At 44.1% G+C, this 21,633-nt stretch overlaps 1 protein-coding gene across 3 annotated transcripts in view; it reads left to right on the top strand.

The window, feature by feature from the left end:
* The first annotated feature begins 1,713 nt into the window (after positions 1 to 1,713).
* Positions 1,714 to 21,633, top strand: part of EXOSC10 (exosome component 10) — a 40,445-nt gene continuing 20,525 nt past the window's right edge. For 2 of the 3 annotated variants that reach the window (XM_072608850.1, XM_072608851.1), the window contains exons 1-10: positions 1,714 to 2,333; positions 5,980 to 6,116; positions 7,618 to 7,741; positions 8,580 to 8,684; positions 8,996 to 9,161; positions 9,364 to 9,475; positions 10,867 to 10,942; positions 11,625 to 11,735; positions 11,934 to 12,077; positions 20,819 to 21,009. In XM_072608850.1, coding sequence (XP_072464951.1) covers positions 2,220 to 2,333; positions 5,980 to 6,116; positions 7,618 to 7,741; positions 8,580 to 8,684; positions 8,996 to 9,161; positions 9,364 to 9,475; positions 10,867 to 10,942; positions 11,625 to 11,735; positions 11,934 to 12,077; positions 20,819 to 21,009 — 1,280 coding nt within the window. In that variant the 5' untranslated portion in view covers positions 1,714 to 2,219. Of the gene's footprint in view, positions 2,334 to 5,979; positions 6,117 to 7,202; positions 7,424 to 7,617; positions 7,742 to 8,579; positions 8,685 to 8,995; positions 9,162 to 9,363; positions 9,476 to 10,866; positions 10,943 to 11,624; positions 11,736 to 11,933; positions 12,078 to 20,818; positions 21,010 to 21,633 lie in introns of those variants that run through there. The other variant, XM_072608852.1, reaches the window with a different exon arrangement.

Here is a 21,633-nt window from a genome sequence, read left to right as displayed (position 1 = left end):
CATTCAAAGCCCTTTAAAACCTAACCTCCTCTTATCTTTCCAGCTTCCAACACCTTTTCTTGTTGCTCATTCGTGTCCCACTCTTCATGTCCCCATTTGGGGTTTTCTTGGCAAAGACGCTGAAGTGGTTTTGCCATTTCCTTCTCCAGCTCATCTGACAGATGAGGAAGCAGAGGCAGGCAGGGTGAAGTGCCCAGGGTCACTGGGCTAGTAGGTATCTGAACTTAGGTCTTCCTGACTCCAGGTGCTCTAGGCACTGTACCACCATCTCCAACACACATTATGTGACCCGTAGAGCAGTATGCTCCGTCTCAGCTTGGGGAATTAGCAGTGGCTTGTGCCCCACACTCCCCATTCTGCTCTGACCTCCCAGCCTCTGATTTCTGGGGCCTTCCCTCCGTCCATCATCCCCTAAGTATCCTTCATCCCGCCTGCTGGTGGGCACGGGTCGGGGCCGTCCATCGTCCCCTCTCTGTCCTTCATCCCGCCTGCTGGCGGGCACGGGTCAGGGGCTGTGAGCCCCTGGGGTCGGGGCCGTCCATCGTCCCCTCTCTGTCCTTCATCCCGCCTGCTGGCGGGCACGGGTCGGGGCCGTCCATCGTCCCCTCTCTGTCCTTCATCCCGCCTGCTGGCGGGCACGGGTCGGGGCCGTCCATCGTCCCCTCTCTGTCCTTCATCCCGCCTGCTGGCGGGCACGGGTCGGGGCCGTCCATCGTCCCCTCTCTGTCCTTCATCCCGCCTGCTGGCGGGCAAGGGTCGGGGCCGTCCATCGTCCCCTCTCTGTCCTTCATCCCGCCTGCTGGCGGGCACGGGTCGGGGCCGTCCATCGTCCCCTCTCTGTCCTTCATCCCGCCTGCTGGCGGGCACGGGTCGGGGCCGTCCATCGTCCCCTCTCTGTCCTTCATCCCGCCTGCTGGGGGGCACGGGTCGGGGCCGTCCATCGTCCCCTCTCTGTCCTTCATCCCGCCTGCTGGGGGGCACGGGTCGGGGCCGTCCATCGTCCCCTCTCTGTCCTTCATCCCGCCTGCTGGCGGGCACGGGTCGGGGCCGTCCATCGTCCCCTCTCTGTCCTTCATCCCGCCTGCTGGCGGGCACGGGTCGGGGCCGTCCATCGTCCCCTCTCTGTCCTTCATCCCGCCTGCTGGCGGGCACGGGTCGGGGCCGTCCATCGTCCCCTCTCTGTCCTTCATCCCGCCTGCTGGCGGGCACGGGTCGGGGCCGTCCATCGTCCCCTCTCTGTCCTTCATCCCGCCTGCTGGCGGGCACGGGTCGGGGCCGTCCATCGTCCCCTCTCTGTCCTTCATCCCGCCTGCTGGCGGGCACGGGTCGGGGCCGTCCATCGTCCCCTCTCTGTCCTTCATCCCGCCTGCTGGCGGGCACGGGTCGGGGCCGTCCATCGTCCCCTCTCTGTCCTTCATCCCGCCTGCTGGCGGGCACGGGTCGGGGCCGTCCATCGTCCCCTCTCTGTCCTTCATCCCGCCTGCTGGGGGGCACGGGTCGGGGCTGTCCATCGTCCCCTCTCTGTCCTTCATCCCGCCTGCTGGGGGGCACGGGTCGGGGCCGTCCATCGTCCCCTCTCTGTCCTTCATCCCGCCTGCTGGTGGGCACGGGTCGGGGCTGTCCATCGTCCCCTCTCTGTCCTTCATCCCGCCTGCTGGGGGGCACGGGTCCACGCGTCTGGCACACAGGAGGCGCTGCACGTTCTGTTTATCCAAGGATTCGCTGGGACGTCCCGTCCTTCCTCCGCCCCAGCTTCGTCCTCTAAAGGAAGGGCACGGCCGGGCCGACGGCCTCTAAATACTCCCAACAGCGAGCCTTCCTACGATGCTTTAAAGCTGGCAAAGATCACTGCCCTCTCGTGCCATCCTCATGACCACTGTGGGAGGTGGGTGCTGTTACTACCCTCGTTTTACAGCTAAGTAAACTGAGTCACGCGGAGGCGAAGTGTCTGAGACAGGATCTGAACTCGCTCTGCCCGCTGGGCCGGCTGGCTGCCTCTAAATCTGGGCTCCTCTACGTTTCTGGGCCTCAGTTTCCTCCTCTGTAAAACGAAGAGGACCACGTGACTAACCGAACCCGAGGCCCACAAAGCCACGTCTATAACGGGCAACGGGCGGAGCGGCCGGCGCTTCTCTGCGCATGCGCGCTCAGAGGCTCGCCCTCCCCTCACCCCCACCGTCCTCTCGCGAGAAGTTCTCTGGGGCTTGGGGGGCAGGAAGATGGCGGCTCCCAGCCTTAGAGCCGCGAGATCCGGGCCTGAAGCTGCGTTGGCCGCCGAGCCGAGCGCGATGATGGTGCTGCCAGGGTTCAAGGACGCGGACAGCTTCGTGAAGGTGAGCGAGCCGGGACCCTGGGAGCCCGGGGCTCCCCTCCCTGGAGGGCCGAGCCCCCGGGCTGCGCCGGGCCTGCCCTGCCCTGGGCGCCGCTTCTGGGCAGCCGGACACGCCCCGGCCCGGCCCGGCCTGGTCTGAGGCTCGGGGGCTCCCCGGACCCTCCGTCTCCTCCTGCGGCCATCCGCGTGCCCGGCCCTCCCCCCGCCTCCGCCTCCAGTGAGAACCTGCCACGTCTCCACCGGAGCCTAGATCCGGGCCTGGAGGAGCCTTTAGCGGCCCTCCGGCCCAGCCCTCGCCTGTTACCGATGGGGACACTGAGGCCCGGGAGGAGATGCCACCCAGCCCCGGCCGCCGGGGGCAGTCCGGGCTGCACTCCCTCCCTGCCCTCGGTGGTCTGGGCCCTCCCTCTCCGGCCTCCTTCCCCTCAGCTGTGTGGCTTTTCTTTGAACCCTTCGCCGGGGGTGGGGAGCCACATGGGGCCCTCTAGGCCCTTGGATTGGTCAGAGGGCCGCCCTTCGCGGAATGCCTGGTGCCTAGTGCGTGCTTAGCGAGTGCTTCTTGACCGCTCTCCTGTGTCTCCCAGCGCTTAGCGCAGTGCCCAGCGCTCCGTGAGCCTTTTTTATGCTTTCCTCACTCACTAAACATGAAGTACCTGCTGTGGAGCAGCCCCGTGCTAAGCGTTAGGACACACAGAAAAAGGCAGAAGACGCCTCTGCCCTCAGGGAGCTCCCAGGCTCTCAGAGACGGCACAGAAACAGCTGCGTTAAAACAAGGCACCTCAGGATAAGTTGGAGGTATTTAAGACGCTAGAATGAAGGGGAGGATGATGAAGAAAGAAAGGCTTTTTGAAGGAGTTCAGATTTTTAGCTGGAACTTGAAGGAAACCAGGAGACAGAAAATGAAGGGGGAGAGAGTGCCAGGCTGGGGAAACAGAAAATGCTTGGAGTGGGGAGATGGTATGTCATGCTCAAAGAACCAGCCCGGAGACCTGTGTCACTAAATCCAAGTGTATGTGCAGAAGAGTAAGATGTAAGAAGATGGCAGAGGGTCCGAGAGTTCAAGGGGGTCCGAATGCCAAACAAAAGATTTTATATTTCATCACAGAGGTGATAGGGAGTCACTGGCGTTGATTGAATGGGGTATAGGGGAAGGGGGAGAGATTAAGGAATAAGATAATGAGCTGTTTTTGGACATGTTGAATTTAATTCCACTGTATATCCAGTTCAAGATGTCTGAAAGGCAGTTGGAGATTGGAGGTCAGCAGAAAGACTGGAGCTGGAAGTATCAGCCTAAAGATAAGTAAATCCTTGGGAGTTGATGAGATCACCAAGTGCATTAGTGTAAGGGGAGAAGACTAAAGGGTCCAAGACAGAACCTGAGGGATACCTGTTGTTAGAGAGCATGTTCTGGAGGAGGATCCTGCTGAGGAGACAGGAGGAGAACCAGGAAAGAGCAGTGTCCCGAAAACCTAGAGAGAAGAGTCATCCACAGGCTGCAGAATGAGGGTTGAGGAAAGGCCATTGGATTTGGCATCTGAGATCATTAGTAACTTTGGAGAGAGCAGTTGGAGTGAAATGATAAGGTTGGGAGCCAGGTTGTGAGTAGGTAAGAGAGTGAGAGGAGAGAAAGTGGGGACACTTATTCTAGACAGACTTTTTTCAAGGAGTTGAGCCACAAAAGGCAAAAGAGAGGTAGGATGAGTCTACCGCCTGTCCTGACCCTCACCGGAAAAAAAAAAAGGAAAAATCCCTTGTAACCAGCAGTGTGCTGATAAGTGTCTAACCATCAGGTTGTTTGCATGACATTTTAAAATTTAATCTGCATTACGAACATTCTCCATCACTTTCTTGGATCTAGGTAATCAACAAAACAATAAACCAAGCTCTAATTTGTGGTATTCGCTGATTTCCAAGGTATAAATGATCACATTGAGAATTTCACAATCATCTCGCTGGCTCCAGCATACACTTCCTGCTTACAACAAACAGAAATAATAACAAAATTCTTTCATTGGCTGTATCCAAAAAATGCATGTTTCATTAAGTACCTCGAGTCCATCACGTCTCTGGCAGAAGGTGGACAGCGTGTTTTATCTTGAATCCTCAGAAATTGTGGTTGGTCATTGTGTTGATCAGAGTTCTTCTAAGGTTGTATTATTACTTACAGTATTGTGTTTTATAAGTTCTGGTTCTTCTCACTTCACTCTCTCTCACCCATGCACCAAGTTTTCTCTGACACCTGTCCCTTTCCTCCTTTCTTAGGCACTGTTTCATTGCATTACCGTCAGATACTATAATTTTCAACCATTGTCCTATTGACACAATAGGCTTTTAATAAATGCTGATTGATTGATGACCTGCCTTGTCAGTGTAGAACGAGAGTCAGTGTGACTGGGAGAATAGAACCTTGGGACTTGGAGTCAGGAAGATTTGGGCTCAAATACAATCCTCAGATACTAGCTTTATGATCCTGGGCATGTCATGTAACTTTTCCAAATCTAACTTTCCTGACAGTAAAATAGGATACTATCTGAAATGCCTTTTTCAAATGAGCTCATTTCTAAAAATTATAAAGTGTTATATTATTACTATTGTTAAGAGTATCTGTTGTTGAAAGGGATTATTAAGATCTAATGCAATTCCTCTTCCCTCACTTTACAGTTGAGAGAATTGAGGTGTAGGAAGTGGAAATTTGCCCCTAGCCCCACAGAAAGCAAGAAGCAGTTTGAAGATTCAAACCCATACTGTTTAACTGCAGATCCACAGTTCTTTCCACCATACCATACTTTGTCTTTTATTTGCTTCCTTCCTTTTAGAGTAATATGCACAAGGGGATCTTTCTCAACATTAAATTATAAATTGCTTGAGAACAATACCTCTACATATTCCCTGATAACCTAACACAGTAACGTCTGTCTACTAGATATTTGATAAATGTTAGATTCTCTTCTTTCAGGACCTGGCTCAGTTGCTGCCCTCGCCATAAAGTTTACCTGATCCTGATCCTTTCCCACATAATGAACGACAATAATGATTTCATGACTCAGGACTCAAGTCCTGGTTCTAACATAGGTTGGCTCTGTGACCCTGGGCAAATGACTTAAGCCTTTCAGTGCCTCTGGCAAATATTTAAGACTATATGTAAGTCATAGACAGTTGGCAGACTTTGTTGGTGGAGAGAGCATCCAGTTTGCAAGTTTGGACCACAAAAAGGTTTATAAAGTTGCTTTGTTCACAGCCACCTGTGAGGTAGGGAATGCAGCTGTCATTATCTACACAGTACTAGGTTCCAAAAGATGAGGTGATTTGTCTGCAGTCACAGAGATTCTGAGCCTGATTTTACCCTTACAAGTCTCATGGTTTTTTTTACTTTACTACACTGTTTGGAGGCAGCTCAGTGGTACCATAGTGGATAGAAACTGGGCCTTGAATCAAGAACCCTTGAGTTCAAATCCAGCCTTGGATACTTACTAGCTGTGTAACACTGGACAGGTCACTCCATCTCTGTCTTCTTAAGTTTCCTTTTGTGTAAAACAGCACCCACCTACCCAAGTTGTTGTGAGGACCAAATGACATATGTAAAGTTTTGCAAACCTAAAAGTGCTGTATAGATGCTAGCTAGTAGTATTATTTGTTTTTTTTGACAGTTTGCTCTTGGTTCTGTGCTGGCTGCTACAAAAGCTTCCAGTGGGCTGCCACAGGCTGGAGATGAGTATGATTTTTACCGAAGTTTTCCTGGCTTCCGGGCATTCTGTGAAGCACAAGGAGAGAGGTTACTTCAGTGGTAAATACTTATCGTCATTTCCTTTTACCAATGATAGAAGTATATTTTTAAAAAAAAAAAAGTGGTAGAGATTTTTTCTGAAAAAGTTGCGATATGTGTTGTGGTTTTGTTGATTTATACTCCAGAGTTGTATCCATATTGTGAAGGGGACCATGAAAATGAGGAAGTTTCAGTTGCCTTTTGAACTTTGAGTTAATACCCTTTAGAAGAAAGGAAATTAGAAGGGAAGGGGATAAGAGAAGAAAGAGGGGGCAGTGATAGAAGGGAAGGCAGATTGGGAGAAGGGGTAATCAGAATGAGCTTGTCTTTTTGGATTCATCAGAGGACTAGGAAATGGGCACTTGCATAGTTTGATTTCTGATATAAGTTGTAGAATTTCAAACACAGTGTTTACCAACTACTAAAAATATATCTGGAGAATTAAAACACTTTTGAAATCTATAGATGAATAAGGCCTTGAATCTTTATAGTTTTTTTAAACAGTTATGTCTCAGGGTCAGAAAAACTATTTCCTAATTACTAGAGTAGGAGGCTGAGATAGAGTGTGTATTGTCTCTTTAGAACTGTGAAACACATAGAATTAGCAGGCACTGTAGAAATCTCACCCATCTTTGAAATTTTATAATGGGAGAACTGCCATTCAACAAGGTTATTAAGCACCTGCTGCTTGCAGGGGATTATTGGAGTCTCTATCCTAAAGGAACCTGTGGCCTTGTAGGAGGTGTACGGTAAACACAAAGATAGATAAAGTACACAGTAGACGAAAATGAAGACAAGGAAGAGTTGGCTCGAAGTGGTCCAGGAACATTTGGGAAAAGAAGGAATACATTAATATGGAAGCAGTGATTCAGGGAAGGCTTCAGCTGAGCTGAGCCTTGAGAAGAAGGATTTCGACCAGCAGGGATTAGAATGGAGTGCATTCTAAGCATGGGGGAATAGGCTGGGTGAACGCCCAGAAATGGGAGACTGCACTGGATTCAAGAATCCGATAATAATGCAGTTTGGAATGTTGATGGCACAAAGAGGAATAATATGAAGTAGCGTAGAGAAGTATTACAGATATGGGTGGGGCTTCTGGGACTGCCTAGTCCAACCCACAGCTGGCTAAGAAGACCTCTACAGCACACCTTTTGAGTGGTTATCCAGCCCCAGAGTGGATGGTTTGAGCCAGATGGAAGACCCTTTGGCACCAGCAGAGGCGTTTGTGTTGATGCCATAGGCTGGAAAGAAGCACTGAAACCTTTTGGGCATGACTGTGTATCAGTCAGACTCATGTGTTAGGAATGGAAAGGGGAAAGACTGGAAAGGTGACCTTTTAATAGGCAATTGCAGGGCTTAGCCTGAGAACCATTAGCAAGTTTTGGTGGGTTACTATTAGACAGACAGTTAAAGTCACAGCAACAGTTGAAGTTTCTTGGGTGCCTTCCTTTCCAGTGTTCTTCTCTGGTTTGTAAGAAAATGGATTAATTAATATGAGTAAACCTTTTTCTTGTTCCCTTAGTATGAGTAAGGTCATGCAGTACCAAGGCTGCCGTAGCCACATTAAGGACCGGAGTAAAGTAACTGAATTGGAGGACAAGTTTGACTTGCTGGTTGATTCCAATGATGTTATTCTTGAAAGAGTGGTGAGTGAGACATGACCTGATGATCCTCATATAGCTAGAAAGTGAAGCTTTCTTAGGACAGCTAAGTGTCCTGCACCCAGAGGTGCTACTGGGGGAGCATACACTAACAAGTATTACGTCTATGGCAAGGTCCACAAAGTCTTTTATAGACTATACCTCAACAGTCCTCTGAGGTTCCACAAGTGTTATTATTCTAATTTTCTTGTTGGCAGAAACTGAGGCTTACTAACTTATCTCTGTTACGTAGCTGGTAAGTTTCTGAGGCAGTATTTCAGCCCACGTCTCTTCTAACACCAAACCAGGAGCTCTTTTTCTACCACCCCACATGCCTTCTATCATAGGTGAAGCAAAGTTCTTAGTAGTACATTAGAAAAACAATGTGGTATTTCTCACTGGCAGGACATGTTTCACAACCTGGTTGCTTCTTGCCTTTCTAGTCTTCTCGTGCCTTACTTCCGTTCCACAGTCTACAGACCATTGACACCGGCCTCCTTGCCATCTCTTGACTTCTTAGAGAGGAGGGACTACCTCCATGCACGGAAAATTCTCCCCATTTACCCCGACCTCCTGGCTTCTTGGAGGTCTCAGTTAAAGTCCCACCTTCTGCAGAAAGCCTTTCTTAGTGCCTTCCCTCGGAGACAACCCCCATCCTGTGCAGAACTTGTTTGTACATAGTTGTCTGCATGCTGTCTCCTCATTAGACAATGAGCTTGTTGGGAGCAAAGACTATATTTTGCCTTTCTTTGTATCCCCAGCACTTTACCTGCATGCAGCAAGTGTTCCATTAATGCTTATTGACTTATCTTATAATCTCTCTACTTTGGGTTTGGGATTTTAGGGCATTCTCTTGGATGAAGCATCAGGAGTAAATAAGAATCAGCAGCCTATCCTTCCTGCAGGAATGCAGGTTCCTAAAACCATTGTGTCCAGCTGGAATCGTAAGGTGAGAATTCCTCCTTACCCAGACTGCTCTAATACTAGCTAACTATAAAATGAGCTTTTGCTAATTAAAATTTCAATCCTGGTTTTGTGGACAAGACTAATCTCTGATTTAGCTTGCTGTCCAGCCTGCCACCTACTTATGTCATTTTTTTCTGCCTCCAGTCATAGGGAATTCATTCTTTAAATGCATTTTTATTGATGGGAAAGTTAAGACATAATTTGGAATATTTCTCTTCTATTTCATTTGATGTAGCAAAGCTTTTGTAAGGGACATTAGTGTAGACCAAATTGAAGTTTTCTCTCTTTCCTTAGGCAGGAGAATATAACAAGAAAAAACAGTCTGAAACTTTCCGACTACTCCATGCCAAGAACATCATTAGACCTCAGCTGAAGTTTCGAGAAAAAGTGGATAATTCCAACACACCATTTGTCCCCAAAATCTTCATCAAGCCCAATGCTCAGAAACCTCTGGCTCAGGGTAAGTTGTCTTGGTCAGCTTTTCTTTTGGTCTGGGTTCAATAGAAATGTTGAATGTGAAACTAGGAAATGTTTCATAAAGTCATCACACTTCTGGCTGGTTCATCACATGAAGTCCCAGTGCCTTCAGAAATACAAAATGTTGGAATTTTAAGTGTTCTTGCATATATAAAATCAGCTTTTTTTTCTGCTTTGGTCTGCAGCTCTCACCAAAGAGAGACGAGAGAGACAAGAACGCCCTGAGGATTTGGATGTGCCACCTGCCTTAGCAGATTTTCTTTATCAGCAGAGAACTCAGCAGATTGAGCAGGATATGTAAGAGATAAGCCATTGCTTGGGGGCAGGGTATATAAAATTCATCATGAGATGGACTCTTAGCTACCATTTAGTCAGGCATCCCCAAAAGAAATTGTAAGTGGAGTCCAGAGTCACACAGTTGGAGTAATATTAATTAGAAGAGTCCAACCCAAGGCCTCAAATGAAGTCCAGAGCTCTTTTTACCACATCACATTGTTTTCTTGTGTTAATTCTCACTTTCATTTCTTTGCCATTCCTGTAAATGTGTGACTATACCTTAGGGAATCAGAGTAGCAAGTTCATAGAAATTAATTTTGAAAATTATCAGTTAGTCTTTTGATATGTAGCCTAAGTAAGTCTATGTGAGCATATAACTTTTCATGTAAGTATCGGTAGAGAAATATTCAAACACATCAGTTGGTCATGTATCTAAATACCCAGATCAACACCTCACACTGTCAAGTAGCTGGTTTGATATCCCAAAACCTAAGCCCCTGTGCTAGAGGGCAAGGAGGAGGTGGTCTTTTAAAAATCTCATCCTGCCTTTAGCAGGATGCTTGCTCATAGCAGGCACTTAATAAGTACTTTACTTTTTTTCTTTTTTTTCATTCTTTGGTATGAATTTTCACTTTACATTTTAAAATAATCCATTTAACGTTATGTATATAACTCTACAATAGTAACCTCTCAGCAACTCTTTATCAGCCCCTTTCTGATCCCTCTAGTTTTACATTCACACATCCTTACACATTTTGTGCATATTTGTAATTATTGTTTTATTATTATTGTTATAATTATTGTACATAGGCTTCCTTTTGTGCTATTTTATTTCATGTGTGTTCCGTTGTATCTGCCTTTCCCATTTTTCTTTTGTTTTTCTCACACTTCTCTCTCTTAATAGTCATTCGTTCTCCGTCTCCTTTGTTGTGGTGGGGAGAGTGAGTGCTCTGGGGTCTGGCAGGTTCTGCCAAGCAGTCATGAACCTGGTGATCATTAGTGGAAGGCCAATCTGGCTGAGTGTGGAGAAGATCATCATTAGTTTGGCCACCAGATGATTTTTTTTCTTGCCACAGTAACTCACCTAAACTATTGCTAAGACTTATAAGGATTGTAATCTTTGTCAGTGGACAGAGAGCCTACAGTGACTGAATTGGAGATCCTTGAATTACAATAGTAAAACAGTACTCTGCCATACTAATATACCATGACTGGTTCAGCCAATCCCCATTTTTTAAGATTTTTGCTGTTACAAATAATACATTTTTATGATTTCTAGAATGTATGTACATTTAAAAATTCATTTTCTTCTGAGACCTATGTTATCATTCCCTTTCTCCAGATTATAATAGATTAGGGTCCAGGAAGGCTGCCATTTTTTCTTTGGCTGATTTCTTTTTCAATTCATCCAGGTTTGCTCATCCGTATCAGTATGAACTGGATCACTTTTCTCCGCCAGATACAGTCCTTCAGAAGCCACAGATTCAGGTTAGTCTCCAGCTTACATTCTAGAATGTTGTCTCTGAAGGAAGGGAGTTAAATCTACCAATATTCATTTATTAATCACCCTTTATGTGCCTGTTACTATGCTAAGGACATAAAGATGAAGCTAACCAGTGCCTGCTTGCAAGGTGAACTTCTGATAGGGGAGATATACAAATATATAGGTATATATGAGATTAAAAGGGATTAAAAGGATTAAAAGGGAGAATCAAAGAGAAGGGAGTGTCTTGAAACCCTGGAGAAGAGAGAATATGCAGGAGGAAAGAGTGGTCACAGGTGCTACAGAGAGGTCAGAAGGTTGGGGACTGAGTAGAAGTCATTCGAGTTGTCAGTTAAGAGATCATTGGTAACTTTGCAGAGAGCAGTTTTATTTGAGTGACGAGAGCAGAAGCCAGCTTTTATAGATTTTAAAGATGAGCAAGAGAAGTAGAGGCACCAAGTGTAGACAGCTTTTTCAAGGAGTTTAGAGATATAAGATGATAGTGATGGTTGTAATAGCACCTAGAGAGGACTTTTTAAAGAGAAGGGATACCTAAGTGTTGGCTTAGGTTTGTTGGTAATAAGTGACAGTCAGTTTGGGAAATGCCTCCAGTTCATCATTTTGCTTTGGCTTTGGGGAAGATGATTAATCACCTTTACTATTTCTAACAGTAGTTTCTTGGTCTAGATGTACAGACCTGTGGAAGAAACACCCTGCCATTTTGTATCTACCCTTGATGAACTTGTGGAACTCAACGAAAAGCTCCTGAGTTGTAAAGACTTTGGTGTAGATTTGGAGGTAGATTTTTTTTTAACCTTGATTTAAAACTTGACATTCTCTTATTTATTGGGAAAGCAATTAGACTGTAATTTCCTTGTATTTTCTCATAAAAATAAGTTTTTCAAAAGTTCAAAAACTGTTCTTTGAGGTAATATAGAATGAAACCGAGTGACATCCTTTTCCCTGTGTCTCATCTCCTCTTTTTGTTTGTGTTAGCACCACTCTTACAGGAGCTTCCTAGGTTTGACCTGTCTGATGCAGATTTCCACCCGAACCGAGGACTTCATTATTGATACCCTGGAACTTCGATGTGACCTGTATATTCTCAACGAGAGCTTCACAGATCCATCCATTGTTAAGGTAAGCTTATGCTTTTAAATCATTGTGTGATGACTGGGAGAGCTGAGTGACATGGTAAGCCTGCTAACCATTTCTTTTCCTACAGATCTGGTTCATGTGAAAGAACTAATGCTGTGTTTCTAGTTAAAGTGAGATGGACTTGCTCTGTGTTTAGCTTTTTATCTGATGTGTACGTAGGGAAAGGGACGCTGGCTTTAGGGTCAGAAGACGGGTTCCTATTCAGGCTTTGCTGTTTAATCACCTGTGTGACCATGGACAAGTCATTTAACTAACCTCTCCAGGCCTTAACTTTCCTCTCTGTAAAATGAGAGACTTAGACTAGATGACCCCTAAGCTTCTGGATCTGATCCAGAACAGATGACATGTAACTAGTAGCTATTCAGAAGAATATTTGTTGTCTTTCAAATTGACCAAGTATAAACAGTGGTGATCCATTGATTATGTTGAGAACATATGTAGCTAGTAGACAACTGTAGGCCAGTGAACTTGATTTTTATTCCTGCCCAGATTCTAATTATTCAAGACTTATTGAATAATATCACAGAGATACCTTTGTTTGACCCTTTTATCATAAATATCAGGCAAAGCATAAAACAGAGAAGCAAACTCACCAAAGGTTTTTGCCATTGATGACTCAATGCAGAATTCTAATTGAAGAAGGATCCTCTGTAAGTGGTAGGGCCTTCCAGATACTTACCTTTGTATCTGGCAGTATTGGCCTTGGAACATTTCAGAACATCCTGGAAGAGAGTTTGACCTGAGGGGGAGAGAGAGAGAGAGAGAGAGAGAGTGTGTGTGTGTGTGTGTAAGTAAACATATATACATACACATGACAGAAAATAATAAAATATATGTGTTGGGTACAGAATTGAACAAAAGGTGGGAGAAGTAAATTGCCTTCAGAGATCTTTTAATAATTCCAAGCCTCTCCCAGAAACAAAAGTCTTACCTTTTTAATATCCGTGTTCTTGTGTTCATTGAAGATGAGAGCCTCTGAGGAGTCAGATGTGAGGATTACACAGAGGTTATGGGGGTTGGGGGGGTGCCAATCCAGGAGCATCAGAGAAGCACCTGAATGAAGGCTGGCGTCAGAGAAGTATATGAGCGTAAAAGAAAATGGGCTGGTCTCATGTCCAGGGTGAAAGAAGCCGGGTAGATGGTCCAAGAACTCTGCTGATATCCTCAGATAGCAGTGGAAAGGGAGAAAAGGAGGAAGGTCTCTTAGACATTGGGTGGATTCCCTGTGATCAATATTTTGGAGGCCTTGGACAAGAGTTACACAAGACAGGCAGGCATGACTACAGTGAAGAGGACATCTAAACTGATAAAATCATAAGACTGTAGTGACTATTTGAATGTTATTAGAGATAGTGTGCACTTTTAGAAAAGTAAGTGATGATCGCAAAAAAGAGAACCCACATGGCCTCGGCAAGAACAGATCATAACAGACTCACCTTATTTCTTCTTTTGGCAGAGTTACTAAACTGGTATCTCAGGAATGCCATAAACATAGTTTGCATGGATTCTAGTAAAGCGTTTGATAATGTCTCTCATGATGTTCTTGTGGAAATCTGATCGAGATGTGGGCTAGATAATGGTATAAGAAGATAAATTAGAAATGGTTACATGAAGTAGCCCTTTTTGGTAGTAGCAAAGAATTAGAATCTAAGGGTGCCCATTATTTGGGGAATGGCTGAACAAGTTACATGGTTTCACAGGAACCTGGGAAGACTTGTATGAACTGATGCAGAATGAAGTGAACAGAACCAGGAGAACATTTTATACAATAACAGTGTTGTAGGAAAAAAAAAAACTTTGAAACATTTAGGAACTCTTATCAGTGTAATGATCAGCCAGGCTTCCAGAAGACTCATCATGAGACTTGCTGCCCACCTCCTTATAGAGAAGTGAAAGACTCCCAATGCAGGGTGTGGCTTTCTTTTTTTTTACATGACCAAGGTACACATTTGTTTTGATTGACTTCATATGTTTGTGATGGGAGTTTTGTTTTTCTTGATTTTTCAATTAGGGAGGGAAGATAATGTGGATTTTTGCTGGTTGAAAAAACTTTTTTTTTTTTTTAAGAAATAGTTGAATGGCCAGATGCAAGTAATAGTCGTCATGGTTCAATATCAACTTAGAACGACATCTCTAATGAAGTGGCCCGGGGATTTGTGCTATTTAACATTTGTATTAGTAACCTGGAAAAAAATCACACATAATGATCTTATCAAAATTGAAAATTACAGATTTATAATGAATAGTGAACATTTTTTTATCAATAAAAATTCTCCTTTCCTTTTTACCTTCCGGCTCTCTGTGTGTGCCCCTCACCCCCATATAAAGAGAAACAAGAACAAACCCCTTGTTACAAACATGTATATATAGTCAAGCAGAACAAAATCCTGCATTGGCCATGTCCAGAGGAAAATGTCTCAGTCTGTACTCTGAGTCCGTCACCTCTCTGTCAGGAGGTGGGTAGCCTCTTTCATCATGACTGCTCTGGAATTATGGTCAGTAATTGCATGGATCAGAGTTCCTAAGTATTTCAAAGTTGTTTGTCTTAACAGTATTACTGTCATTAATATAAATTGTTCTTCTGATTTTACTCACTTCATTCTGCATCAGTTCATACAAGTTTTCCCAAGTTTCTCTAAAGGTATCTCTTCTGTTATGTCTTACAGCATAATAATATTCCGTCCCGTCCCCCTACCATAACTTCTTCAACTATTCTCAATTGATGGACACTCCTCCGTTTCCACTTCTTTGACTTCAGTGCAAAAAAAAGTCCTGTAAATATTTTGGGGGGTATAAGCATAGCAGTAATATTGCAGGGTCAAAAGGTATATAATAATTTTCTGGGCATAATCCCCAAATTGCTTTCTGAAATGACTGAATCCGTTCACAGTTCTGATAACAGTACATTGGTGTACCTGTTTTCCCACACCTCCTCCAGCATTTTTCATACTCCTTTTCTGTCATATTAGCCAATCTGATAGGTGTGAGGTGGCACTTCCCAGGTGTTTTGATTTGCATTTCCCTAATTATTAATGATTTAGAACATTTTTTCATATAACTACTGATAGCATGGATTTAATTCTTTGAAGCCTGCCTATTCAAATCTTTTGACCATTTATCAATTGAGAAATGACTGTCATTCTTATAAATTTGAAGCGGTTCCTTATATATCTTAGAAATGAGACCTTTATTAGACAAATTTACTGCATAGGTTTTTTTCCCCTTTTTCTGTTTAGCTACATTGGTTTTGTTTGTATATTCCTGGTTATGATCCTTAATTGTATAGTTCCTTCTATTCTGTTGTCTTATACTTTTCCATTTTTTTGTTTCCTACTCCCCCTTTTAAAAAGAAGAATACAGTGGTGAGAGAGGAGTGTGCTCAGCACCAGGGCTCTGGATCTGGTATAGTCTTCCCCAACCCTCTTCTCTTTGCCTCATCACAGGTTCTTATCCTTTGTTTTCTTTTAAAGTTCTCCTCAAGATCCACCCTCCTTAGTTCCAGTTTGTTTCCCTCACCTTTCTCTTGTTTCCCTTTTGAGTAAAATGTATTTCTGTCCCCAGCTCTGTGTTCTTACTTTGACCAGTTCAGATGAAAGTGAGATTCAAATGAAGTCTCCTGCTCCCCCTTTCATCCTTGTTCTCTAGTTTTCTACTTGCATGCTCTGATAATTTTCCTCATTCTTTCTCTCCCTTTTCTCTCCCCCGTGTTCTTCCCCTCCCTTCCCATTCTTTGTTTAAGATTATTAAAACATAACAAAACCACTTCTAAGCCTTCTATCTTATTAGACTCTTTGTAATAATCATAATCTGTGATTATGATACAATTCTGATGAGATATATGTATCATCTCCCCATAATAGAATGTAAATGTTTTGGTTTTGCTTCGTCTCTTTTGATTGCTTATTTCTATTTCTCTAGACTCCTTCATAGATTTATAGCTCCAGCCTTGTCATCAGGGATGCTTAGAAATCCTCTTTCAATAAAGGTCCATTTTTTTTTTCCCTTTAGGATTATATTCAGTTTTGCTAGGCAAGTTATTTTTGGTTATAAGTTTATTTTTTACCTTCTGGAATATCATTCCATGCTCTCTTATGCTAAATCTTGTATAATCCTAACTGTGGTTCCTCTGTACTTGAACTATACTTGTGACTACTCTGTTCTTTCTGGTTGCTTACAGTACTTTTTCTTTGACCTGGGAGCTCTGGGTTTTAACTATAATGTTCCTGAGAGTTTTTATTTTAGGTTTTTCTCAGTAGATGGCCATTAGATTCTTCCTATTTCTGCCTCTAAGAGACCAGGACAGCTTTCTTGAAGTATGATTTTCTTTTTTGATCATGGATTTCTGGTAGTTCAGTAATTTTTAAATTATTCCTCCATAATCTGTTTCCAGCTCAGTTGTTTTTGAAGTTCTATTTTTTTTTTTGCCAGTCTTTTGACTTTAGTCTTATCTCATAGAGTCACTGTTTCTTATTGGTCCATTCTCATTTTCAGGGAGTTTGTTGCTTAGACAAAGTTTTGTAACTCTTGTGCGAAGCTATTAATTCTCTTTCCAATTACATTTTTTCTCATAACTCTCATTTCTTTTCCTATTTCTTCCTCTAACATTCTCATTTCATTTATAAAAGCATTTTTTTACTCCTGCTTTATCTCTCCCAGGAATTCTAGTCAAACTTCTTCCCAGGTTGTGTTTTTCCTGGAGGTTTTGCTTGTGGCTATTTTCATGTCATTCTCTTCTGTATTTGTGTCTTAAGCATCCTTTATGCTTACCTCTTTATGGATTGACTTTTTTTTTCTTATTTTTCATTCTTTTGACTTACTTCCTGACTTTGGATTTTATGTTAGGTCTGGGCTTTGCACACTTCTGAAGGGAATGTCTGGGCTAAGCATGGATCCTTCAAGTGCTTTCTTAGGGTATTTTTTGGAGGCTATTGATTCCAGGATCTCAAAAACATCTCAGGTTGGGAACCTGTAAGCTTTCAGTGCTCCCAGAGTGGCCTGTTATAGGGCAGAGTCTGATTATTACCCTTCTGGTCTGAGCTCTACAAGTTCCTGACCTGGGTTTACATGCAAACAGCATATATTTAGGTTTGTCCTGGTTAGACTTTTGAGTAGACTGCTGCTGGATTCAGCCTCTGTCAGTCTGCTGGTAAGCTCTGCCAGTTCAGATGGACAGAGCTGCATCTTCCTGGAATTATAAGAGTGTGTAGGATCCTGGAACTGAGATCCTGCTTTGTTCCCAGGTTCAGTGTCACACCAGCTGCTGCTTCTCAGCTTGCTCCTTGCTCAGCATACAAGTGAGGTTCATGATTGCTCCACATCCTGAAACCACAGCCCTAGGTGCTGGTCCTCTCCTCAGTCCTCTCCACCACTGGGTAGTGAGTGACACAGCTACCAGTTCATACCTCCTGCTGCCTTCTGCTCACGGTCAGGCCACTCAGGGCAGGCTCATCTAGAACCTCTTGCTCTGGTGCACACCCTCCTGGAAGGCTCCTTGTGGTACGTCCTGGCTAGGACATCTCCAGCATCCAGAGGCCTCTTTGTCTATCTCCCTATCCCAATCTACATTAGAAAAATGGCTCATTGTGATTTTTTTCCTTGGATTTCACAATCACTTACTCTGGTACATTTTCATTATATTTGGGGAGGAGTTGTGGGAGATGGAAATTCAGCTCAGCTTCCTCCTTCCCACCCTGACATCTGGACTCTGCCTCCATAAGCAGCATTTCTTACTTGCCTGCTCTGTATCAGACACTGTGCTCAGTTCAAGGGATACAGATTCAATGAATGAAAGTCTCCACACCTAAAGAGTTTACATTCTAATGAGGAAATATAAGTACCAAATCAGCATGGAGAATACATATGAACAAATAGAAAGTAATTAAATACAAAGTTGTTTAAGGGGAGGAGGGCCTTCAGAGTTAAGGGAATCAGGAAAGGCTTCATAAAGAAAGTGGTGCTTAACCTGCATCGTGGAGGAAGGAGAAGGAGGGAGCTGAGGAGGCTCTGGGCTTTCAAGCATTTTCAAGCATTTCAAGTACAAAGAGACAGAAGTGGGCGATGGATAGAGAAGGATAGCTTGACTGTATTGCAGAGAGTCAGAGGGGGAGTAATGTTCAAAGACAGGCTGGGAATAAAAACAAAATTAGGAGTGTTTCTATTTTATTCTAGATGCAATAGAAAGCTGAGGAAATTAGTTAAAGAGGGAATCACATGATCAGATCTGTACTTAAGGAAAATTACTTGGGCAGCAGTGGTGAGGCTGGATTGGAGGCAGGGAGACCAAGTAGGAGTCTACTGCACTAATCTAGGCAGAGGTAAGGAGGACTTGAATTAAAGTGGTATTTGTGTACAAAGAAGGGGTTCTTTGAGAAACATGTCAGCGTAGAAGTGGCAGGATTTATTTGGCAGCTGGCATGTGTGGAGTGAAGGAGAGTGAGAAGTAATGCCAAGATTACAAACCTGGCAGGCTGAATGTTGATGCCTTTGCGGAAATAGGAAAATTAGAAGGGGGTGGTGATAAGTTGGGTAGAGGGATTGATAATATGTTCAGCTTTAGACATGGTTGAATTTGAGATATCACCAGGACAATAAGCTTTTGGTGATGTAGGATTCTGGGAGACACTGGGGCAGCCCTAAGACTTTGGGGACATGCTGTATAGATCTGGGAATCATCTGCATAGAGATAATAATTAAATCCATGGTAGCTGATGTGGTTCGAAAAGAGAAAAAAAAGGAACAAAAGAGGGCCTGAGATAGAACCATAGTACGTATCCTCAGTTAAGGTGTGTGAATTGGTTGGTAAGCCTGCAAGAAGACTGAGAAGATAGAGCACTGAGTCTGGAGTCAGGAAGACGCCTTCAAATCTGACCTCAGATAGTCAGTAGCTGTGTGACCCTAGGCAAGCTACTTAACACTGTTTGCCTCAGTTTCCTTATCTGTAAAATGTGCTAGAGAAGGAAATGGCAAACCTTTGCCAGGAAAACTCCAAATGGGTTCACAAAGAGTCCAACACAACAAAAATGACAGGCCAACAACAACAAAAGTAAGAGAACCAGAGACATTAGTGTCACAAAAGGCCAGAGAGGAGAAGGTGGTCAGCATTGTCAGATCTACCAAATAGGTAGAAGGATGAGCACTAAAAGAGACTCCGATTTGACAGTTAATTAGTAACTTTGGAAAGAGCAGTTGTGGTTAAGTGATTGAATCAGTAGGGAATGACTGGAGACAGTGAGGGGAGATGGCGTTTTCTCACAGTTTGGTTATAATAGTACATCAAACTTGAGGGAAGGATAGAATCTAGTGAAAGTTTTTCAGGGTTAGGGCTTGGGGAGACTGGGGTCTGTTTGAAAGCTGTATATGAGTGGAAGAGTAAAGAGAGGGGATGATGGAGGTTATGATTTGTTGGAGAAGATGGGAAGGGTCAGAGGGACAGAAAGCTCACACACACTGGCTGACAGAATTAAGATCCAGGCTCATCTTGCCAGATTACAACAGTGAGTTGTGTCTAATCAGATGGAAATTAATAGGGACAAATGCAGGAGTATTATATATTTGGGTTCAAAGATCCTCCTTTACAGATAGAAGGTAGAAGAGATATGGTGAGATAATAGTTTACCTGAGAAACTGAGGGATTGGTGGACAGCAAACCGACTCTGAATGACTCCGTGCCAGCAGTCATTGTGATCTTGGGCTGTGGCGAGAGGCAAAGCTTCAAGAAGGAAGGGAGGATGGTAGTCTACTGTCCTGTCCTTTGCTCTAGACAGCTGGAGTAACGTGCCCATTCGGGAGGAAGAGCTGGGAGCAGCGGCAGGCAGGATATGAGGGAACATGCGTTCATGCCCTGCGAGGAGGGTTAGGTCAGTGTAACTGAGAGATGTTTAACACAATCAGTACAGATACATGTGTATTGTTAATTTGTGGTTTTCCAAGCCTGCAGTGATCCAGTTACCTTTGATACCACTGGCTAGAAGAATTGGGAGGCGTTTGGACTGAAGAAGAGAGGGCAGGGTGGGGCGGGGGTGATAACATGTCTTCAAGTGTTTCCAAGTCTGTCAGTAGTGATAATAATCGTTATTATAAGAATTGATACCCGTGTGCTGCTTTGAAGTTTACATGATGCTTTATATGCAGTAATTCGTTTGTGCCTCAATAACTCTTTTAGGTGGGTTGGCAAATATTGCTATCATCTATATTTTATAGGTGAGGAAACAGACCCAGCAGAAGTCAGTGGCTTGCCCAGGGGCACCTATCTAAGAAGTGCCTTAAGATTGAAATCTGGGTCTTTCCTCACTCCACGTCCAGCCCTCCCCCCTCTTCACCATTCTGTCCTGTGGAAGAAAGATCAGAGAAGACAGAACAGTGGTTCTAGGCAAGAGGGTGAAGTTGGGCAGAGGGAAGTTCAGGTTTGATTAATGAAGAACTTTCTAGAAGCCATCCAGAAGTGTTCTGCCCTGCCTTGCTGAAGGCATACTGGTTAAATGGAAACCTCTATGTGGGAGAAGCTGGACTGGCGGCTGCTCGAGGCCCTTCGAATTCTGTGGTTCTGTTCATTTCCTCAGGATTTTTGGCCATGATTGTTGTTTGCCTAGGTTACTCACCAAACTGAGACAGGCTGTTCAGAGTGAACCCACAGCCCAGACTCCATTTGGATTTCCAATATGAGGCTCAGTCACTGGGTCAGAATTAGCCCTGGTACCTTTCATGGTTTTGGTTTTGCTTTCCAGGTCTTCCATGGTGCTGAAATGGATATTGAGTGGCTACAGAAAGATTTTGGGCTGTATGTGGTGAACATGTTTGATACCCACCAGGCAGCTCGCATCCTCAACCTTGGCAGGCACTCCCTGGATCACTTACTGAAACTCTATTGCAATGTGGAAACAAACAAGCAGTATCAGCTGGCTGACTGGAGGATACGGTAGGTTTCTTGCTGGTGACTCCATTGGCTTAAATTTGGTTCCCACATGAACTCATCTTTGGAGCTCTGGGTTTATATTTCTCTTTACAACCTATATGATTTACAAGGTAGGTGTTCTCTGCCTGTTCTATAAGGATTGTCATCATAAAAGCAACAGTTAGTTTCAGAGGGTTAATGTGTGTTTACATGGGCTGGATTTGTTACTGTGGATAAAAGAAGAAAATGGGGAGGAAATGATTGTTAGTAAGATTTACCTGTGCAATTCTCTTTTGATGTGCTTTAAGCTCACATCTTTATGGTGTGTCATGTATAATATGCCTGAGATAGCAAAATGCAGTAGCTCTTTTAACTTTTTACTTGGTATTTGATAATAGTATAATGATGTGACTTAGTATTTGGACTTCCTTAGAGCTCATCTTTCCATTCCCCAAAGCACCACAGTTCCACCCATCAATTGGAAGCATCACTAAATATTGTGTCTCCTTGTTGGTGATTGGGAAATAACCCAACTAAATAAAATAATAGTCAAATAAACCTGTTAGCAAAATAACAGTGGTAACAGCTCACATTTCTCTATGCCTTGATGGCTCACAGAGCACTTTCCTCACCACAGTCCTGGAGGTA

The sequence above is a fragment of the Notamacropus eugenii genome, chromosome 5, assembly GCF_028372415.1.
Source record: "Notamacropus eugenii isolate mMacEug1 chromosome 5, mMacEug1.pri_v2, whole genome shotgun sequence".
NCBI lineage: Eukaryota > Metazoa > Chordata > Mammalia > Diprotodontia > Macropodidae > Notamacropus > Notamacropus eugenii.
Note: the sequence above shows the minus strand (reverse complement) of the source record. Positions and strands in the feature narration are given on the sequence as shown.